Raw genomic sequence first — 20,918 nt, 5'->3', positions numbered from 1 at the left:
AGAGGCAGACAGAGAAAGAGGGGGAAGCAGTCTCCCTGCTGAGCAGAGAGCCCAGTGCAGGGCTTGATCCCAGGACACTGAGATCATGACCTGAGCCAAAGGCAGAGGCTTAATCCACTGAGCCACCCAGGTGTCCCCATACCAAACTTAAGCACTGAAATTTAGTAACAGAGGCTATAAGTTGCTCTGAAATTTCAATCTTAAACTTTATTTTTAAAATTTTTAAAAAAGATTTTCTTTCTTTATTTGAAAGAGCGAGCGAGCACAGGTAGGCAGATCAGGAGATAGAGGGAGAGGAGAAGCAGGCTCCCCACTGAGCAGAGAGCCCGATGTGGGGCTCGATCCTAGGACCTGGAGATCATGACCTGAGCCAAAGGCAGATGCTTAACCAACTGAGCCACCCAGGCACCCCTCAACCTTAAACTTTAAATCTTCTATATATACAGCATAATTTTCCATGGACAATAAACTGCAAACCAATAAACATAAGCACAGAGACATTACCTACCTCTACACTGGAGACCAAGTAGAAAGCATAACATATACAGACACTATTGAGTGTCTTACCTTTTATATCTTACTCCAGGATTTTCATCCAGGGTAGCACACACTGTAACTATCTGCTCAGCCATTGCTTCCATAATGGCATCTTTTCCATTTGCATTACCAGGGTCTGGACTGTAACAGTAATAGAATGCATCTGGTACATCAAGAGTATAAACCTAAGTTAGGCCGAGAAAAAAAAAAAAGTCAAACTGTTGTTAATTTGGTGATGTAATGAAAAAAAAATCAATCAAGAAAAATGCAGCTATTATTTGGACATCAAAAGAAATAACTTGCACTAACCACGCTGTTTCCTGAGATCACTGTGTCTTTACCTTAAACAACTCTCATTTTCTCTCTGTCCTCTTGATTTCATCCTTATTTCTTTTCTCTCTCATTTTCTCCTTAGTCTACCTCTCTCCTTCAGTTCTTGTTTCATATATAGATTGTACTGTTTGTTTTTTCACTACCTGTGCAACAGATGAAGGAATCTGAGGTAGTCAAACTAAAATAAAAATCTAATACCTGGCACAAATACAACAAAGACAAAACTGGTCTATATATTTGACATACATTAAAAATCTTAATCTAGGGGCGCCTGGGTAGCTCAGTGGGTTAAGGCCTCTGCCCTCCGCTCGGGTCATGATGCCAGGGCCTGGGATCGAGCCCCGCATCGGGCTCTCTGCTTGGCAGGGAGCCTGCTTCCTCCTCTCTCTCTCTGCCTGCCTCTCTGCCTACTTGTGATCTCTGCCTGTCAAATAAATAAATAAATAAAATCTTTAAAAAAAAAAAATCTTAATCTATTAGAGAATAACCTAGAACTTTCCCATAATTGAGATGTTTCTTCAATTCTTTAGCTTATACTCTTCATGCCTTTAAAATAGAAACATATTTTCCAAAAACACAGTATTGTGCCAGACATAGTAATTGGTCTAATCACAGATACAATGAAACCTCAAAGACACAGTCATTCAACTAACAAAAGCATTTACTTATGTATAAAGAACTGGATTAGAGATTTACTATTATTGTGTTATTTGAAGAGTACAAAAGAAGAAGTTCTCTAATTGGGGTTGGGAGTTCTCTATTAAACTTATTTTTATTTTTTTTTTAAACAAAATATATTAGCATATTTTATAGCAATTCCTCTTAGCCTAGGATAACGTATTGAGTGTAAAAATAGGTATGTAATAAATATTATAGGTTAACTACTGAATTATGAATAACCCTCCTTGTGAAAGTTTCTTTTCACTGTACATTCATTTCTCTGAACATAACACATAACCAACAGCAACAGGCTGAACGTAGACTGAGATTTAGCCATAGCTAATCCACTTCTGTCTGTGTTGCTCAAAGTCTTGGCTGTTGTATTAACCTCCAAAAAGCACTTCTTAGAGTACACTATCACACAATGGGAGATAATATCTGTTCAAAAATACTTACTGCCCTGGGAAGACATGAACAGACATTTCTGCAAAGAAGACATCTAATGGCCAACAGACACATGAAAAAGTGCTCAACATCACTTGGCATCAGGGAAATACAAATCAAAACCACAATGAGATACCACCTCACACCAGTCAGAATGGCTAAAATTAACAAGTCAGGAAACAACAGATGTTGGGGAGGATATGGAGAAAGGGGAACCCTCCTACACTGTTCATGGGAATGCAAGATGGTGCAGCCATTCTGGACAACTTAAAAAGTTGTAAATAGAGCTATTTATGTCCCAGCAATTGCACTACTGGGTATTTACCACAAAGACACAAATGTAGTGATCCGAAGGGGCATGTGCAACCCAGTGTTTACAGCAGCAATGTCCACAATAGCCGAATTATGGAAAGAGCCCAGATGTCCATAGACAGATGAATGGATAAAGAAGACATCGTATGCGGAGAAAGGGGAACCCTCCTACACTGTTGGTGGGAATGCAAGCTGGTGCAACCACTCTGGAAAACAGCATGGAGGTTCCTCAAAATGTTGAAAATAGAACTACCCTATGACCCAGCAATTGCACTGCTGGGTATTTACCCTAAAGATACAAACGTAGTGATCCGAAGGGGCACGTACACCCGAATGTTTATAGCAGCAATGTCTACATTAGCCAAACTATGGAAAGAACCTAGATGTCCATCAACAGACAAATGGATAAAGAAGATGTGGTATATATACACAATGGAATACTATGCAGCCATCAAAAGAAATGAAATCTTTCTATTTGCGACGACGTGGATGGAACTAGAGGGTATCATGCTTAGCGAAATAAGTCAATCGGAGAAAGACAACTATCATATGATCTCCCTGATATGAGGGAGAGGAGATGCAACATGGGGGATTAAGGGGGTAGGAGAAGAGTAAATGAAACAAGATGGGATTGGGAGGGAGACAAACCATAAGTGACTCTTAATCTCACAAAACAAACTGAGGGTTGATGGGGGGAGGGGGGTTTGGAGAGGGGGGTGGGGTTATGGACATTGGGAAGAGTATGTGCTATGGTGAGTTCTGTGAAGTGTGTAAACCTGGCAATTCACAGACCTGTACCCCTGGGGATAAAAATATATTATATGTTTATTTAAAAAAAAAAAAGACATTGTATATAGATACAGTGGAATATTATGCAGCCATCAAAAATGAAATCTTGCCATTTGCAATGATGTGGATGGAACTAGAGGGGATTAAGCTAAGTGAAATAAGTCAGTCAGAGAAAGATAATTATATATGATCCCCCTGATATGTGGAGTTTGAGAAACGAGGCAGAGGATCATAGGGGAAGAGAGTAAAAAGTGAAACAAGATAAAACCAGAGAGGGAGACAAACTGTAAGAGGCTCTTTTTAAAAAAAAAATTTTAAATTTTTTATTAACATATAATGTATTATTAGCCCCAGGGGTATAGGTCTGTGAATCGCCAGGTTTACACACTGCACAGCACTCACCACAGCACACACCTTCCCCAGTGTCCATAAGCCAACCACCCTCTCCCTAACCCCCTCTCCCCAACAACCCAGACTCTCAATCTCTGGAAACAAACTGAGTGTGTAGAGTGGAGGGGGGTGGGGGGGGGGTGGCTGGATGATGGACACTGGGGAGGGTATGTGCTATGGTGAGCACTGTGAATTTTGTAAGACTGATGAATGACAGACCTATGCCCCCAAAACAAATAATACATTATATAGTAATTAAAAAAAAAACCCTTACTGGCCTGGGGTACCTGGGTAGCTCAATCAGTTAAGAGTCCGACTTGATTTGGCTCAGGTCATGATCTCAGGGTTGTGAGATCAAGCCCTGGGTTGGGCTCTGCACTGGGTGTCGAGCCTCCTTCAGATTCTCTCCCTCTCCCACCCCAACACCCCTGCTCTCTATCTCTCTCTCTTAACAAACAAAAAGTACTGCCCTTTCCTAAAGGGCCTCTCACTCACTGAAGTCAGCCTTGGCTATGGTCATTGTAATATGAATAGAAGTGACATGTGCTACTCCCCCTCAAAAGCTTTAAAAGTCATTCTGCATACATGGGTGAGGGAAGCCACTGTGTGACTCCATCATTTCTTTTTTCCCTCTGCCACATCCCAGACAAGTGCTGTTCCTTCAGCCTCAATGCTAGAATGAAGATATACAGAGCAAAGCCCCAGGAAAACCACAATGGACAATAACATGAATGAGAAATAAACTTGATTGTTGTTAATATACTGAGATTTAAGGAGCTGTTACCACAGTTTAAATTAATCTAAGCTACCTAATATTCCAATGAACCCAAGAGAAATTTGGAGTTGGTTTTCATTCTACCCTCACATTTTTTCCATTTTCTTCCTCTTCCTCTTCTCCACTTTCCATCACCACCATTACATGTTCCTTTACACTATTATCAAATACTTTCTTCAACTTTATGACCCATAATCAGCTCCTTAAATAAAGACTCTCTCCATCTCTATCTATTTTTCTTGCTAATCTATAACTGGCTTAGCTCTATTTCTACGTAGACACCATCTAGTACCCTCTATACTAACTACACCAGACTCTTTGTACTCCCTAAGGTCCACTGTAATCAAACTCCCCTATATTATTGAATGCTTTCCATCTAATTGCTTTAATGTGTATGTGATAGCACTAATTATCTTAAACCCTCTGAGAGGGAAAGAGAGAGGTTTCTTTAATCTCTAACTCAAATTCAAGAGTGAATCAACCTCCTTCCTCTCCACGCAACCTCTAAATGTGCTTAATGTCCAGCTTTTCTTTGGAGCACTAGTGTATGTGATTTTGACAATCTCTCCCCAGTGATTTCCTGACTTGTACTTTTCCTTAAAGACATTAGGACCAGTTCCATGGTCTTCTGTATCAGTGCATTTTCCACCACTATTCTCAGTGGGACCTGGCGCCTCCTACAACACAGTCCCAACCTACCTATAGCGATAGACTTATCTATCGTATCTTCACTCCTTATAATCTGTACTTCTGCTGTTTCCCTGCACTTTTCTGCTTCTATAACTTTGCATTCAGGCTATTTTCACTTTCCTCTTCTTTCCTTCTTCATTACTACCTTATGAAATTCTATTCATTCATTAAATATTTTCTCATTCTCCTAGTATGAATTAATCTCTCTTCTCTTGTGGTAGACTGTGAGCTGCCTCCCCCAAAACCACTCTTCCCTTAATTTTCAGTAACCATACCAATTCTTTGGAGGAAGCACCTACATATGCCTACATAAAAGACTACATTTATACACTTAAGTATACCCACATGACTAAATTTTAGCCGACAAGACATAAATGAAATCTATATATTTCCTTCTTTCTCTCTTTCACCTTGCTTCCTCAAATAAAGATGAAATGATTCTACAGTTACCTTGGATCATGAGGGTCATGCCTAGAGTAGGCCCCTGACAATTCTGTAGAGCCAGCATACCAGCCATACATAACCCATTTCCTGACTTCTTTTACATTAGGAAAAAATAAATTTCTATCTTGTTTAAGCTACTAAAAATAAATTTTTCTATTATATGCAGTTAAACTTGATCTTAATTGATATCATTTTGAAGATGTATAAATTCTTTGGATTTCTTTTATAGCACTCGGGTGCATGTAGGACATATACCATGCCCAGTAGAGCAAACCACTTGGCATCTAGCAGATGATGTCCACTGCACATGATCTTGATAAATGTTCATATATGCCTACACTCATAGCTCAAACCACTGAGTTGTATTTCATTTATATCTTCACTCATAAATGAACAAGAGTTCAAAATATTTTCACTATAATTTCTCCATAGCAGTTAAATTTACTAAGTAAACCCTCTGAAGATATTTATCAAGGAAATAAAGGCAAAACTTGATAAGGGGAAAAAAAGCAGACAGGACCTTAAATAATCACAACATTTTGCAAAGACCAGTAAGAAAATTCTCATGAGATTTCTCTATATAGACAAAGACAATTTATTTCCATCAACAATCAAATTGGTCAGAAAGCTACACAAATCTCTCCTTCAAATACAGCAACTGCAGAATTTTAATGAATTCTGAGACTAAAACTATATTTACCATCTGTACAGCAGATGCTCTGGATATGCTTGTAATATTTCTCATACTACCATTTATATCCCACATCATTTAGGAAGCCTATTTCACCCTACATTAACCTTACGTATCACATTCAAAGGAACAGGTCTAAGGTAACCTTTGGAAACAGTCTAATGTTAAACAGGTATCTTAAAATTTTATGATTTGGATTTTAATTTTTCTTTGCCCAAAACAGCAACAGCTTAAAGGAAAAAACCCTTTTCTAGGACCTTCCTGTCTCTTAATATATTGACCTTATAGTTCCAAACAACAGTGAGCTATTACAATTCTATGAAATGCTAGAATCCAAATACAGAGAACAGAGCACATCAGAGCTGAGAAATGTACTAGCTGTTTGATTTGGGGCAAGTTACTTAACTTTTTTGATTTCCCCATCTTTAAAATGAAGATAGGATTACTATCTATTCATAGAACTATTATGAGAATTTACATGAATATATTTATGGAAAACATTTAGGAAAGAGTCTGGCACATGGAGAATATGATATAGGTATTTCCTATCACCATTATTATTAATTGAAGGCTTATAACTATTCCAAAGTCAAAATGAACTTTAAAAATTAAAAATTTAAAAAAATTAAAAATTTCATAAATTAAGATAATCTCTATAATGCTATAGAAAATATTTATTGAAGAACATTTGTTTTAATATCACAGTCACAGAAGCTAAAATGATTTCGAGTCATCTAACATAGACTGCTCAAAATCTTTTGATTTCATAATCTAACAGTGCCGTAAAACTTGACATACACAGCACTTAGCAACAGTCATGAAATTTAAGCTCCACTTTCATGTTCTCTTCCAATTTATGCTCATCTCCTTTCCCTTATCATGAGAAATGATTATTTGTGGATTGTTCAAAATCACCAAATACACATAATAAAGTCTATTATGAACTAAAATTAAAAATAAAAAGAGAAAGTACCTGAGACTCAAGTGGAATGAAGGAAATATTTATTTCTTTACATCTTCTTATTGACTTGGAACAAGAAGCTTTAATTTTGTTAAAGAGACTATCAGGGCAAACTGAGAGAGAGGAAAAAAAAAATCAAAACATGTAACTCCATCTAAATTTTTATTCTTTTGAATAAATCATTTCAACATCCAAGAATATTTATTTTTTACATATAAATTAGTGACTTTTACAAAGTAATTTACTATGAGGATGAGATAATATGTAAATATTCTTCTTCCCTTTACAGAGCAGATATTCTAGCCAAGAGGGCAGTAATAGAAATTCCATTTTCTCCATTCATAGGCACCATAAGCTAAGATTATTTCCTTAAACTGCTGTTTACACAGTAAACTAAAATTATCAGGACAGAAAATCAGGTCCAAACCCACGACTTAATAAACTTTTACAGGACTTTCAGAACTTCTTAGGAATTTATACTACTTTTCTAAATCTGCCACTAAGTGCAACCATACCACACAAATTGTTAGTTTTTTTCCTTGTATATATTACAAGAACTTCTCTAATGTCAGGAAATCCTGAGACTAATAAATTCTGGACCTTAGAGTCTATTCCTCCCAAACCCACCTTTAATCTAGGTTGGAACATAACCACTGGGTTCTAGAGTCTTTCAACATTATATTCTTTAGCCTTAAGTTTCCTTAAGTTAAGAGGCTTCACATTCATTAAATTTTATCAATTCCATAAACACGAATTTCTGTATAATAAAATTATTTAAAAGATAAATAGGATGGCATGATACTTTTAAAATGAAAACTACTACAGGCATAAAATAATTACTTACAGGAAAAACAATATACTATTTAAAATGATGAATCTCTAATAGCACAGACCAAGGCGGCACTTAGATGAATGGCACTTTCATTTTGCAGTTTTATTATGTAAGGTATAACATAAAGCAGAATTATATGTGTTTCTAGACTTCTCTGTGATTCTTTACTTTAGCTGCTTTCTATTTGAACATATGGCATAGTAGAGAAATGTGACAGATTCTCTCCATTAATATTTGCCAAACAGATGGCAATTTCTTCAGTATTCTCCCAAAGGGTCTTATTTTTGATTATATAATCAAATACCCAATTAAAACTTTAATTAAAAAAATTTTATCCTATCATCAGCATAAAATTTGGGGGACAGCCTTCACCACCAACCCCCTACCACTGTATACCAGCAAAACATGGCTAATTCAGAATTTAATTTTCTATCACCTTAAATGAATTAGAATATGATATCTTTAGATTCTTTCTAACCTAATTAGAATAAGCCAATAAATAGAAAATCATAGTATTATAATAGTATTATAAGAAATAACTAATAATTGATAGATTTTAAACAATGAAATAATACTTCTACAAAGCTACTTACAGTCAGTGAAGTATATATATGCTGCTTTGTATTTGTTCTCAGATTTACTTGCAAAATCACGTAAAAAACAGTCTACAGACTTAAAAAAGGTTAGATGTTAATATACATATAATCAAATACTAAATTAAATATGCTAGGTGTTTGAAATAACCAAGATTCTTTTTTATAATAAAACAAAATCTTAACTTTCCAAAAGTTTACTTTATAAACTGATTTTTTTAAAATGCTATTTTGTCTAGCCAGTAATAGTGAAAAACCTAAGTAGTAAGGTAATATGTTATGAACAGAGTACTGTTTCGGCAATGAGAAGATCCGGGAACAATTCAGTGAAAGGGAAGCTAAACCCACACATAAGATTAGAAGGTAACAAATCAAGGAGTTGAGAAGCCAATGAACATACTAGAAAGGTTATCTACCTAGATAATGAAGCCACTGGCTATGACTGAAGAGGAGCTGAAGAGAGTTAACAGTGAGCTAGGAGTAAAATTGTCAAGGGATAATGAAAGACCTAGAGGTTGGGAAATGACTACAAGGAGAAGGAATGGCAGGTAATACAATCTGGTAGTTCTTACATGCCTCAGTGCTGATAATTTTACTTATTTAATTTTTTTTAGTGTTGGTAGTTTTAAAGATACAATGGTTTGGCAGCAAAAATGAAGAATTTAGAATTTAATGCTCTCTTCTCCATCTGTTCCGTTACCTCCTTCTGGAAGTCCTAGAACTATTTCTGTTAGATCTCATGGCTCTATCCAGCAAGTCTCTTATCTTTCCCCCATAATTTCCATGACTTTTTTTTTTCTGCTGAGATGTTCCATTTTGATCTTCTAGGCTACTAATTCAAATTTCAATGATAATTATTCTTTTCTGCAATGAACTGTTTAACTGAGAAATCACATTTTTGAACTTCAGGAAGTTTTTTGTGTGCTATACTAAACTCTCCTTATGCGTATTATTTTTCTGTTCAGGTCATCATTCTTCTCTCCAAGCAGCTATATTTTGTAAGGTGTGTATTCTCTTCATTCTTACTGAACTTCTTCTCTCTGACAGCTTGACCCACTTAGATGTGTCAGTGCTTTCCTTTGTCAGTTCACTGGAGGCTTAGATTTATTGTTGGAGAATCCTAAATAAAGGCAGTTCCACAAAAGGAGGAAGGCAAAAAGATTTCCCCTCTTGAGGGCTATAGGTATATAAGCAAACAAACCACCAGGGCTTCTCTTTTTCACCAACCAACCTTTCCCCTGGGGTCCAGAAAATCTCTTAAGAGCCAAACTCTTCTGAAATCTGTTATTTTATGACCCCTGGTTGGGAATACTCTGATGCTAGTCTCCAGGGGCTCACCTAGCCACTGAGGAAGGAAGTCTCTCACTAGGTTTCTCCACTAGTGCCCAATGAGCCTAAGCCCTCACTGGTACCCACATGGCTATAGGACACAGTAACTGACTAAGAACTGAAACAGAAACTGGAGTTGGTTATAGTAGAAAAAGGAGCCACATTCAGGTATCATTTTCTCTGAGTCTTTTGCTCCTTTACTAAATACACAATTTTGTATCCCCTTTCTGTCACTTAACAATAAAAATGAACAATTACCTAAAGCACTAAAATTTCCTAGAAATCTCATTTCCAATGGCCACATAGTCTTCCATACAATTATCTGTTAATGCTAAGAATTAGCGTTAGGATATAAAATGTCACTAAAACCTACTAGCAGCCAGGGGCACCTGGGTGGCTCAGTCAGTTAAGCATGACTCTTGGTTTTGGCTCAGGTTGTGATCTCAGGGTCCTAAAGTCAAGCCTCACATCAGGCTCCCTGTTCAGTGCAGAATCTGCTTGAGTTTCTCTCTCCCTCTCCCTCTGCCCCTCCTTCCCACTCTCTCTCTCTCTAAAATAAATACATGAATCTTTAAAAAAAGAAAAACACCAGTAACCAATATGCAGAGACTAAACAGTGAATATCTGGTTTTCCTTTCTGCTGTCTAACAGAATCAGAAGAAATGAAACTGGAATTGCTAATCTAACATTCTGAGTTGGAATAAACCAAAGGATGTACTGGAAAATTCATTCTCAGATGCTGCAGAGAAAAAGGAATCTGGTATTTACTTAGATCTAAAAGTCTGGCTTTAGGTATGAGCTCAATCACTGATCATAAACTGAGATATTCCTTTGACATAAAAAATTTATTTACATACACAATTATATGCATATATACATGTGTGCATATGTATAAATAAATGTATGCCATAGAGAAGTCACTAAGATAAAGGAGTAATCCAAGATTATTTCTTTTATGTACATTTCTGTCATCCCAAAAAATATGACTGCACAGGAACATCGCTGAGTAACAAATTACTCAAAGAAACTCTACTGTTTTATACAATTAAATTCTGCTTTCATATATGGGGGGAGGGGAGAGAATTCTTTCACTTATATATATATTCTCATTGAGAAGAGTGCAAATGAAACAATTTTCTAACATAGAAAAACTTTTCCTAAGCAAACTAGTTTATGGCACTATTTTTCTAATAAAGAATGTTTCATTTGAATTTTCTATGAGAAAATGAGGTCAATGGTAAATGATGAACATAACTTTTAAAGATTCAAAATACTCACCTTTGATGTTGGAGAGATAAAATAAAGAGCTTTCATTTGTCTGACAGGTTCTCGATTCTTATAAATATTCTCCACAACTAATAAAAAAAAACAATTTTATAAAACCAAACACTGGAAACAATTTTAAAATAAGCTTTACTTCTTATTTATAATAGGGAAACACATTTACATATACTGGGTTTAACATTTTTTTTGGCTCCATCTAAAAATAAAAAAATCCCCAAAATGTAGGGATGCCTGAGTGACTCAGTCAGTTAGGCGTCCAACTTTTGATTTTGGCTCAGGTCATGATCTCAGGGTCTGGGGATTGAGCCCCACATAAGGCTCCATGCTCAGCACAGAGTCTACTTGTCCCTCTCCCTTCCGCTCTGCCACTTGTACCTTCTCTCTCTCTAAAATAAAAAAAGAAATAAAATCTTAAAAAAAAGTACCAAAATGTACCTTCCCTAAAACGAAACTCTGGTCTAAGTGCTCTAAAGAGAAAAAGAAGATAAAGCAGCTATTTCATAGTTGGGTCTACCAGCATAAGCAAGCAACATGCCATGAAGCAAGCAAGAAAAATACAGGAAAAATTAAAATACGTATTCCTTTTAAAAAATATTTTACTATAATAGCAATATGATACCAGATATTAGGTTAAGCACTTAACATGAATTATCTGTTAAACCTTATAGTAAGTTTTATACAACAAACCTATAAGTTAAGTATTTTACAAATGAGGAAACTAAGGCTTGAAGTTGTTAAACAACTTGTCGAAGTTACACAGCTAGAAAGTAAAACAGGTAAGATTCCAACCCAGATCTGTTTGACTCCAGAATCCAAGTTTTAACTACTAATATTCTTCAAATAAACTCCTAATTAACTTATTCTTTTAAAACTATGAGGGCGCCTGGGTGGCTCAGTGGGTTAAAGCCTCTGCCTTCGGCTCAGGTCATGATCCCAAGGTCCTGGGATCGAGCCCTGCATCGGGCTCTCTGCTCAGCAGGGAGCCTGCTTCCTCTCTCTCTGCCTGCCTCTCTGCCTACTTGTGATCTCTGTCTGTCAAATAGATAAATTAAAAAAAAAAATCTTTAAAACTATGCAATACTGATAAAGTATTTTTAATAATGAAATATCAAAATTTACTCAATTATAGTTTTATTATTGAAATTAAGAGGTTCATAAAATTAACTTATGTGAAACGAAGAAAATTTAGAACTAGTACACTCAAAATTGTCAAATTAACTGTTAAAGCTATATTAAAAAAAAAAACCAAAAAACTGAAGTATCATTCCACAAATCAAGAGAACCATCTTTTAAGACTAAAGCTGTCAAAAAAAAAAAAAAAAAAAGACTAAAGCTGTCAAGAGTCCCGGAAAGAATTAAAAAGATTAAACTTGGGGCACCTGGGTGGCTAAGTCAGTTGAGCATCCAACTCTTGATTTTGCCTTAGGTCATGATCTCAGGGTTATGGGATCAAGCCCTGTGTGGGGCTCCGTGCTCAGTGGGGGGTATGCTTGAGACTCTCTCTCCCTCTGCCACCTCCAACTTGTATGCAAGCACACTCTCTCTAAACAAAATAAATAAATAGGTACGCCTGGGTGGCTTAGTCTGTTAAACATCTGCCTTTGGCTCAGGTCATGATCCCAGGGTCTTGGGATGGAGTCCCGCAATAGGTTCCCTGCTCAGCGGGAAGTCTGCTTCTCCCTCTGCCTGCTGCTCACCCTGCTTGTGCTCTCTCTCTGACAAATAAAGAAAGAAAGGAAGGAAGAAAGAAAGAAAGATAGATAGATTATTCTGACAGGGAGATTACTCTGATAGGGAGGCTACTGTTGGGACTTCTCTGGTAAATTTGGTGATTCATCTTTTTCCTCCCTACATTTATACTAGTAAAGTATAGGTTTATCATAGCTTCTATTAGGATGTCAAATAAGGTTTCCAAGGGTATATTTAGTTTTAGCTCCAATCCCAACAATTGTAATTTCAACTTTAAAAGATTAAGGTTAGTTGGGCACCTGGGTAGCTCAGTGGGTTAAGCCTCTGCCTTTGGCTCAGGCCAGGGTCCTGGGATCAAGCCCCGAATCGGGCTCTCTGCTCAGCAGGGAGCCTGCTTCCCCCTCTCCCTCTGCCTGCCTCTCTACTTGTGATCGGTCTCTCTGTTAAATAAATAAATTAAAAATCTTAAAAAGAAAAAAAAAAAAGATTAAGGTTGGGGTGCCTGGGTGGCACAGTCAGTTAAGCAACCAACTCTTGGTTTCAGCTCAGGTAGTGAACTTGGGGTCATGAGATCAGGCCCTGAAACTGGTTTCACATTGAGTCTGCTTCAGATTCTCCCTCTCTTTCCCTCTGTCCCTCCTGCTTGTGCTCTTTCTCTCTCTCAAATAAATAAATTTTAAAAGAAAAAAAGAGATCAAGGTTAAATCTTATAAGCTTTTTATCGCTTAACCCTCAAAATGAAGTGTCTTACAGTCATCTTATGCTACATATATTATGTTTGGTGAGTAATGTACATGTTAAAATGTGAAAATACTATGATATGATTTAGAAAAGACTTTGAAAATACTCTTAAATATCTGGTTATTAATAGCACAAAGTGCCACTTCTTTAATTCCTGGAAAATGGATATCTATTAAGAGATTTTTTAAAAAGATTTTTATAATTATTCCTATAACAGTGACAAAGGAATAATCTAACTCCCAGTCTATTTTTTAAAAGGATTCTACTTAGCTTTACTCTTCATTGATGTAGCATCCTACATTCATTTTTTCTCATCAATTTTTTAAAACTTCTAAGACACTACTGAATATTTTAACGAAATGACCTGAATGATGACAGAAAGTATGATCACTGAAACTGCAATGCCAAGTCTAATTGAGGGAATCTCAATTTGAGAGCCCATGTGGGACTCAAAAGGACTGTGCAAGTTCAAGTTGGTAGATATTATGATGATTAAACCAGAGCAAACCGAGATGACAACAGAGGATATAAGGAAGCAATGTGCTCCATGATAAACAGTCCTTATGAAATGCTTCTAAAAAAAAAAAAAAGCTTTCAGTGGTCAAATTATTAGAAAACTGAGTACTACACCTAAACCCAGGGGAATCCACATACCTGATAGCATATAAAAAAAACCTCTGGAAAGTCCCAAACTTACTTGGCAACAGAATCTTTTCCTTGAAGAGTATCTATGAACACTGAACATACAGAAAGAACAATGGTCTAGAAAAATTCAATAAAACCTTACAGTGCAAAATTGTTCTGTAGCTTCACAGCTTTTATTCACATTAACAAATGCTTCTCACTCTAGTTGCAAATCAGAATGACCTCTGGAAACTTAAAAAACTTCATGGCTTAATCAATATTACATTTGTCCAACGGCAGAAAAATCAAGGCTTTAATCTTCTAATTTCTAGTTGAGAGCTTTTTCCACTGAGAAGACCATAAATACCATAAAGACAAACAAATATATATTATAAATTATATATTACAAATATATAATCAAAATAAAATATTATATGTTAAAGATCTGACATATAAATATCAAAATAAACATTATAAAAACTTTCAGATAATCCTCCTGTTGTACACAATGCTCAGGTTTTCTTGAAAATACTGGTGTAGGGGCACGTGGGTGGCTCAGTGGGTTAAGCCTCAGCCTTCAGCTCAGGTCATGATCTCAAGGTCCTGGGATCCAGCCCCGTATCGGGCTCTCTGCTCAGTGGGGAGCCTGCTTCCCCTCTCTATCTGCCTGTCTCTCTGCCTACCTGTGATCTCTCTCTGTCAAATAAATAAATAAAATTAAAAAAAAAAAAAAAAGAAAGAAAGAAAATACTGGTATACATTTGAACCTCACAAGTAGCAGTGACAGAGGGTACACATTCTACATTAAATTCCAAAATATAAAATAATTATATTTGACTTTTTAAAAATTTTATTTATTTGAGAGTGAGAGCTAGAGAGAACGAGCACATACAGAGGGGAGAGGGAGAAGCAGACTTCCTGCTGGGCAGGGAACCCGACACAGGGCTCGATCCTAGAACCCTGGGATCATGACCTGAGCTAAAGGCAAATACTTAATGAACTGAGCCACCCAGGCACCCCTATATTAAACTTTGAGCCTCGGTTTCCTCATTACCAGTGAGGGTATTTCAAATCTCTTTAAAGGGTTGTCATGGATCATACAAAACCATTATCAAATATATAAGAGTTAAAAATTTCAGTAACAAACTCAACAAGGCAACTGACTTAGTTTTGGTCAGGGGCACTGAATTATAATCTCAGCTGAAGAAAACTTCCAAGGGTTATTCTGAAGATCCACAGAGAAAAGAATGTCCAGTGAATAAAACATAACCCCCTCAGAAACACAATGACTAAATAAAATTTATTAATACTTCAAACTTCCCCAATCACAATAAAAAAAGTTTTGATGATGAGTATTGGTAACACTTACCAGTTATACCCTCTGCTAGAAGATCTGTCATTTTGCAACATGATGCCAAAAGCTTAGTGGTAAAGTCATCTAAAAGCATGATCTTAAAATGAATATAAATTAAAAAAGTATAAGGACTTGATTGCCAAGAATTCACAAAACACAGAATTTAATACATTAAACCCACTCAAATACAGACCTTATATTACATAAAATGAAAATATTAGGACAGCAGGCAAAATTATCTCAACTCACCTTTTAACTTGTATGACCTGGAGATTTATTTTCTCAATACACATACATATAATATCATAATAAGTAAGCAAATAGAAACATTTCCATTTTGAAGAAGAGAACTTTATTTATTTTTGATAACTTGTTCATTTTAAATTTATCTTGTGTTTAACATCAAATTTTCTTAAAATTATAAAATTCCACTTCTGGAATAATAAATGTTCCAGGTGCTATTCTAATCATTTGCCATGGATTAATTCATTAATCTTTACAACACACCATGAGGTAATACTATCCCTATTTTATAAACATGGAACAGAGAGATCAAGTAATTTATCCAAGAAGTCACAGCTATCAAGTGGTGAAGCTGGGATCTGAACGCAATCAGTACAGTTCCAGACTACACCGTTACAGAAGTATAATAAGGACAGTATATTGATGTCCTCAATTAAAGGGCAAAATATGCGAATTTTACCTTCCATTCGCCTTCTTTCTTGCAGTCATCAAACACTGTTGCTTTTATCTCTGCCAAAAAAAAAAAAAAATTATGAATCTTAATCAACAGCTAGAAAAATAATAATAGAGTACTCAAAAACAACTATATCAAAATCATTGGGAAAGTATCCAATTGAAAATCTGTTAACCTACATAAAAAGTGTAGATACCTGTTAAATTCTAAGTAAAAATCCAGTTATTATTAATACCTAACATTTATAAATCTATTTTTAGAGAGACAGCACGCATTCATACCCAACTGGGGGAGGGGCAGAGGAAAAGAGAACCTCAAGCAGACTCCCTCCTCACTCCCCCATGCCTGAGTGGGGGAACCCAACTGGGGACTCCATCCCATGACATTCAGATCAGACCTGAGCCAAAATAAAGATTGGGACACTCAACTGACTGAGCCACCCCGGTGTCCCCTACTTATATTTAAATTGTAATATGTTTTTAAACTTTTGAGAATAAAAGTATTATGAAAGGGAGTCTGGGTCGCTTAGTTGGTTAAGCGACTGCCTTCAGCTCAAGTCACAATCCTTGAGTCCCAGGACGGAGTCCCACATTGGGCTCCCTGCTCAGCAGGGAGTCTGCTTCTCCCGCTGACCCCCCTCCTCTCACTCTCTCTCTCAAATAAATAAATAAAATCTTAAAAGAATAGTATTATGAAAGGCTAATATACTTAAGAATATATTTCAGTATGTAAATATATCTCGAAAATATTTCTGAAACTATTAACTGATTTGCTTTCTCCTATTCTACTTAAATCCCAAGTAAATAAGATGAAAACAAATCTCATAGGAAAATCCCATTGCTAAATTATATCTGACAATTGAAACTAGTTACTTTTCTTCCTGGTTTACTGCATTACAATTTTCAACAATTTATATTATAGCACTAGATACAAATATCCACTCTTCATTTATAATCAATAAATATTTACATGTTCCTTTCAATGATATTCAAAATCTAAATATATTTTTTAAATTAGTTCACTGATTTATAAAAATTTTTTTCTTATATATTAAAAATACATAGGCAATTCATACAAATATCTATTGTTCACTTCATAATAAGCAATTCCCCACATTTAATAGTTCGTTAATTTTCAATTTTTTTTTTAAAGATTTTATTTATTTATTTGCAAGACAGACAGTGAATGAGAGATAGCATGAGAGGGGAGGTCAGAGGGAGAAACTTGTGGAGTTGAGAGCTCAATGCGGGACTCAATCCCGGGACTCCGGGATCATGACCTTAGCCAAAGGCAGTTCCTTAACCAACTGAGTCACCTAGGTGCCCAATTTTCAATTCTGAAAATAATAAGTGGTATGTAATAAATAAAATAGAATTAAAATATAAATTATAGTAACTTCTAATTTCACTAATTCCTGGTATGAGATGTTTATATAATTCATTTGAACTTTTCTAATTTAAGTTAATGCTTGTAGAAATATACCATCAATTTTTGGCATCACATTAAAAAATGAAATATTCAAGCAGGGTGTATTTAATAAGGATTTACTAATGCTCATCATAAGAAGTGTGATCTGGAAGGTTTTACTGTAATTGGGAAGGCCTGAACGTGTTAAGAAATACTAGTTAAGGTGCTTAGATATGTTTGCTAGGAAGATTATAATAATAAGTGAGAATAATGGCAAAAGCCTAGAATGTTGAATGCTAGTTTAAGCCTAAAGCACTGATTTCCTCTACTCTATAGGCAGAGATGGGGATTTTCTCAGGCAGAGTTCAGACACTAAAATATTATGCTACTTCCCTTTCTAAGCTTGCTTTATTTCTATATACCTTAAGTTGAAAATCAAAGAAACAAACGCTCATGGAATTTATGATGGAGCAGATTGAAGAGTTCCCTTGGAAGAACTCATCTCATTATAATCTTTAGAACCTTAGAAACTACACTGTTTCTATACTGCAACTAGTTACATATCACTATTGAGCACTTAAAATTTGGCTAGCCCCTGAATTGGGATGTCCTGGAAGTATAAAACACACAACAGATTTCAAAGACGTAGTACAAAAAAAGAAATGGGGGGCGCCTGGGTGGCTTGGTGGGTTGGGCCTCTGCCTTCAGCTCAGGTCATGGTCTCATGGTCTCAGGGTCCTGGGATCGAGCCTCGAGTCGGGCTCTCTGCTCGGCGGGGAGCCTGCTTCTCCTTCTCTCTCTGCCTGCCTCTCTGCCTGCTTGTGATCTCTGTCAAAAAAATAAATAAAAAATTAAAAAAAAAAAAGAAATGGAAAATATCATTAATTTTTTAATTTTTACATGTTTAAATGATAACATTTTAGAAATTTATTATTAAAATACTCTATCAATTTCTCTACTTTTCTTTAATGGGGCTATTAGAAAAGTTTAAATTATTTATGTGGCTTGCATTCTATTTCTACTGGATAGTGCTGCCTTGGAATCCAAAGATACCTAGATAGTGTCAGCATCTTAAAAATAAACAATAAAGAGATAAGTAGCTTTGTGGACTAGAAATTAGGGGCATCCATGAAAAGTGATAGGATCACAGGTAAGGTATGTTTGGAAGGACATCAAAGGAAATCATATCAACTAACATTTACAGAACTAAGAAGGTATTTCCTCCAAATACTAATGAAAATTATATGACCTTACATACATTTCTCTAGCACCCCAAATATGGATATATTGCAAAGATTCAATTCCTTCAGTCGGCTTGCTCTACTCTCTTCCTCAGAAACCTTATTAATTCTTAAAAGTTTCATCTATCACACCCACCCTTCACTTTTTTCCCAACATTATTGAGATGTAACTGACATAAAACACAACTTTAAGATACACAATGTGTTGACTTGATACACATAGATTGTAATATAATTACAACTGTAATGTTACTTAACATCTCCAACACCTCACATAATTACCATCCTTTTAGTTATTTTGGGAGGTGAGAACATTTAAGATCTATCTACCTTAGCAACTTTCAAGTATATAGTACAGTGTTGTTCTCTATAATCATACTATATGCATTACATCCCCAGAACTTATCTTCTCACTGTAAGTTTGTACTCTTTGACCAAGTTCTCCCCATATCCCGTAACCCCAGCAGTCCTTCTATTTTCTACAAATCTTATATCTTACCCTTCATATCTTATATCTTATCCTTCAATTATGCAGTATAGGTTTAAGCTCCTATATGCCTCAAACTGAAATTATAGTTCCCTAAAAACTTCTCTATTGCTAAGACTTCTCCATTTCTAAGAGGTTTCATTGGCATTTTCTTAGTCATAGTCTTTGGATATTTCCTCTGTTCCCCCATATCCAATAAAAAGGCAGTGTTGATTGTTTTTTCTGGCGACTGCCACTATCCCAACATTGCCTTGATTCAAATCATCTCTCACTGAACTACTGCAATAGTCTCCTACTTGGATTTCCTGCTTTCTACCTCCAACCCCTTTGCCAGTTCAATCCATTTTTTCCACACTGCTGTCAGTTATCTTCTTGAAGCACAATATTCTGTTTACATCAAAGCCCCCCTTGAAATTCTCTTAAGCACTCACTCCTGCCTACAGAATAAAATTTAGATTTTACTATTCAACAGCCTCTAGCAAGTGGCCTCTGACTACTCTCTAAGTTGATTTTCCACCAGTCCAAATGCTACCCAAGTAACAACTTATTAATGCCAACCACCCTGCTTTGCTCATTCTTTCTCCTAAACGTAAAAGGAGATATATTTAAATATAATACCAAAGAGGAAATGAAAACTTTGAAGGGAAAAATGAGACTAGAGCTAATTTAGTGTGCATCAGCAATGTGGAAGGTATATTGTACAGCTATCTTCAATCACAGAGAAACTATTAATAAACCTGGTGACAACACAAACTGGTTTGTCCGGAAAATAGGAAATCATCTATGAATAACAGTTTTTAAGGAAACCAAAAAGCCTAGCAATGTGTAATTCATAAAGGAAGTAAGAGGGGAAAAATACCAGTACTAAAAACAATCTCAACATGGACCTGGAAAAGGCACCCTTCCCTCTTTATCTGTTCTTATCTAAATCCAGATCTCAAATTCAGCTCCTTTTTCTATGATTTATACCTATGTATCTCCATCTGCTCACTAGATACCGCAACTTTTCACTTAACACTGTGTTCTGAACCTAAACTGCTTTTTCCCTCCAAAACTGTTCCTTCTCTTTCCCTTTACCAATAAACAGCATCATCTGCGGCCTAGTCTCCCAGACCTGAATCCTAGTCTAAGATGACTCTCCCCCAGCTTAAATCCTATTTATTCTATCTCCAGAATCTCTCTCATACTCTCCATCTGTTTTCTATCTCCTTTGCCACATTTGGCCTTCTTTCTTGGACCAACACTGTAACAGTGCCAGTCTCTTTGCCTCCCACTCCAATTTTTCATCCTGCTCTAACATCTATGAGGGTTTTTCTCTAATAATCAGATTATTACAAAAATGGAATCAACATATATCCATTACTCTGTCACTTGCTTGTTTTCATTAAATATACGTTAAAGATACCCTTTATACAGAATATAAACACACAGATACAAATACTTCTTTTTGGGGCGCCTGGGTGGCTCAGTGGGTTAAGCCGCTGCCTTCAGCTCAGGTCATGATCCCAGGGTCCTGGGATCGAGTCCTGCGTCGGGCTCTCTGCTCAGCAGGGAGCCTGCTTCCCTTCCTCTCTCTCTGCCTGCCTCTCTGCCTACTTGTGATCTCTGTCAAAT

General features: G+C 36.1%; 1 protein-coding gene across 2 annotated transcripts in view; it reads right to left on the bottom strand.

The window, feature by feature from the left end:
• The window catches only part of LOC111143276 (syntaxin binding protein 3), a 55,952-nt gene that overhangs the window by 26,095 nt on the left and 8,939 nt on the right, over positions 1-20,918 (bottom strand). Inside the window, exons 2-7 of one of the 2 annotated variants that reach the window (XM_022496904.1) lie at positions 16,176-16,225; positions 15,488-15,569; positions 11,059-11,135; positions 8,452-8,530; positions 7,039-7,139; positions 568-722 (exon numbers count right to left, since the gene is read on the bottom strand). In XM_022496904.1, coding sequence (XP_022352612.1) covers positions 568-722; positions 7,039-7,139; positions 8,452-8,530; positions 11,059-11,135; positions 15,488-15,569; positions 16,176-16,225 — 544 coding nt within the window. Of the gene's footprint in view, positions 1-567; positions 723-7,038; positions 7,140-8,451; positions 8,531-11,058; positions 11,136-14,191; positions 14,232-15,487; positions 15,570-16,175; positions 16,226-20,918 lie in introns of those variants that run through there. The other variant, XM_022496905.1, reaches the window with a different exon arrangement.

Source organism: Enhydra lutris, unplaced genomic scaffold (genome assembly GCF_002288905.1).
Source record: "Enhydra lutris kenyoni isolate GAN:26980312 unplaced genomic scaffold, ASM228890v2 scaffoldscaffold9, whole genome shotgun sequence".
Lineage (NCBI taxonomy): Eukaryota > Metazoa > Chordata > Mammalia > Carnivora > Mustelidae > Enhydra > Enhydra lutris.
This window is presented reverse-complemented; position numbering and strand designations above follow the sequence as displayed.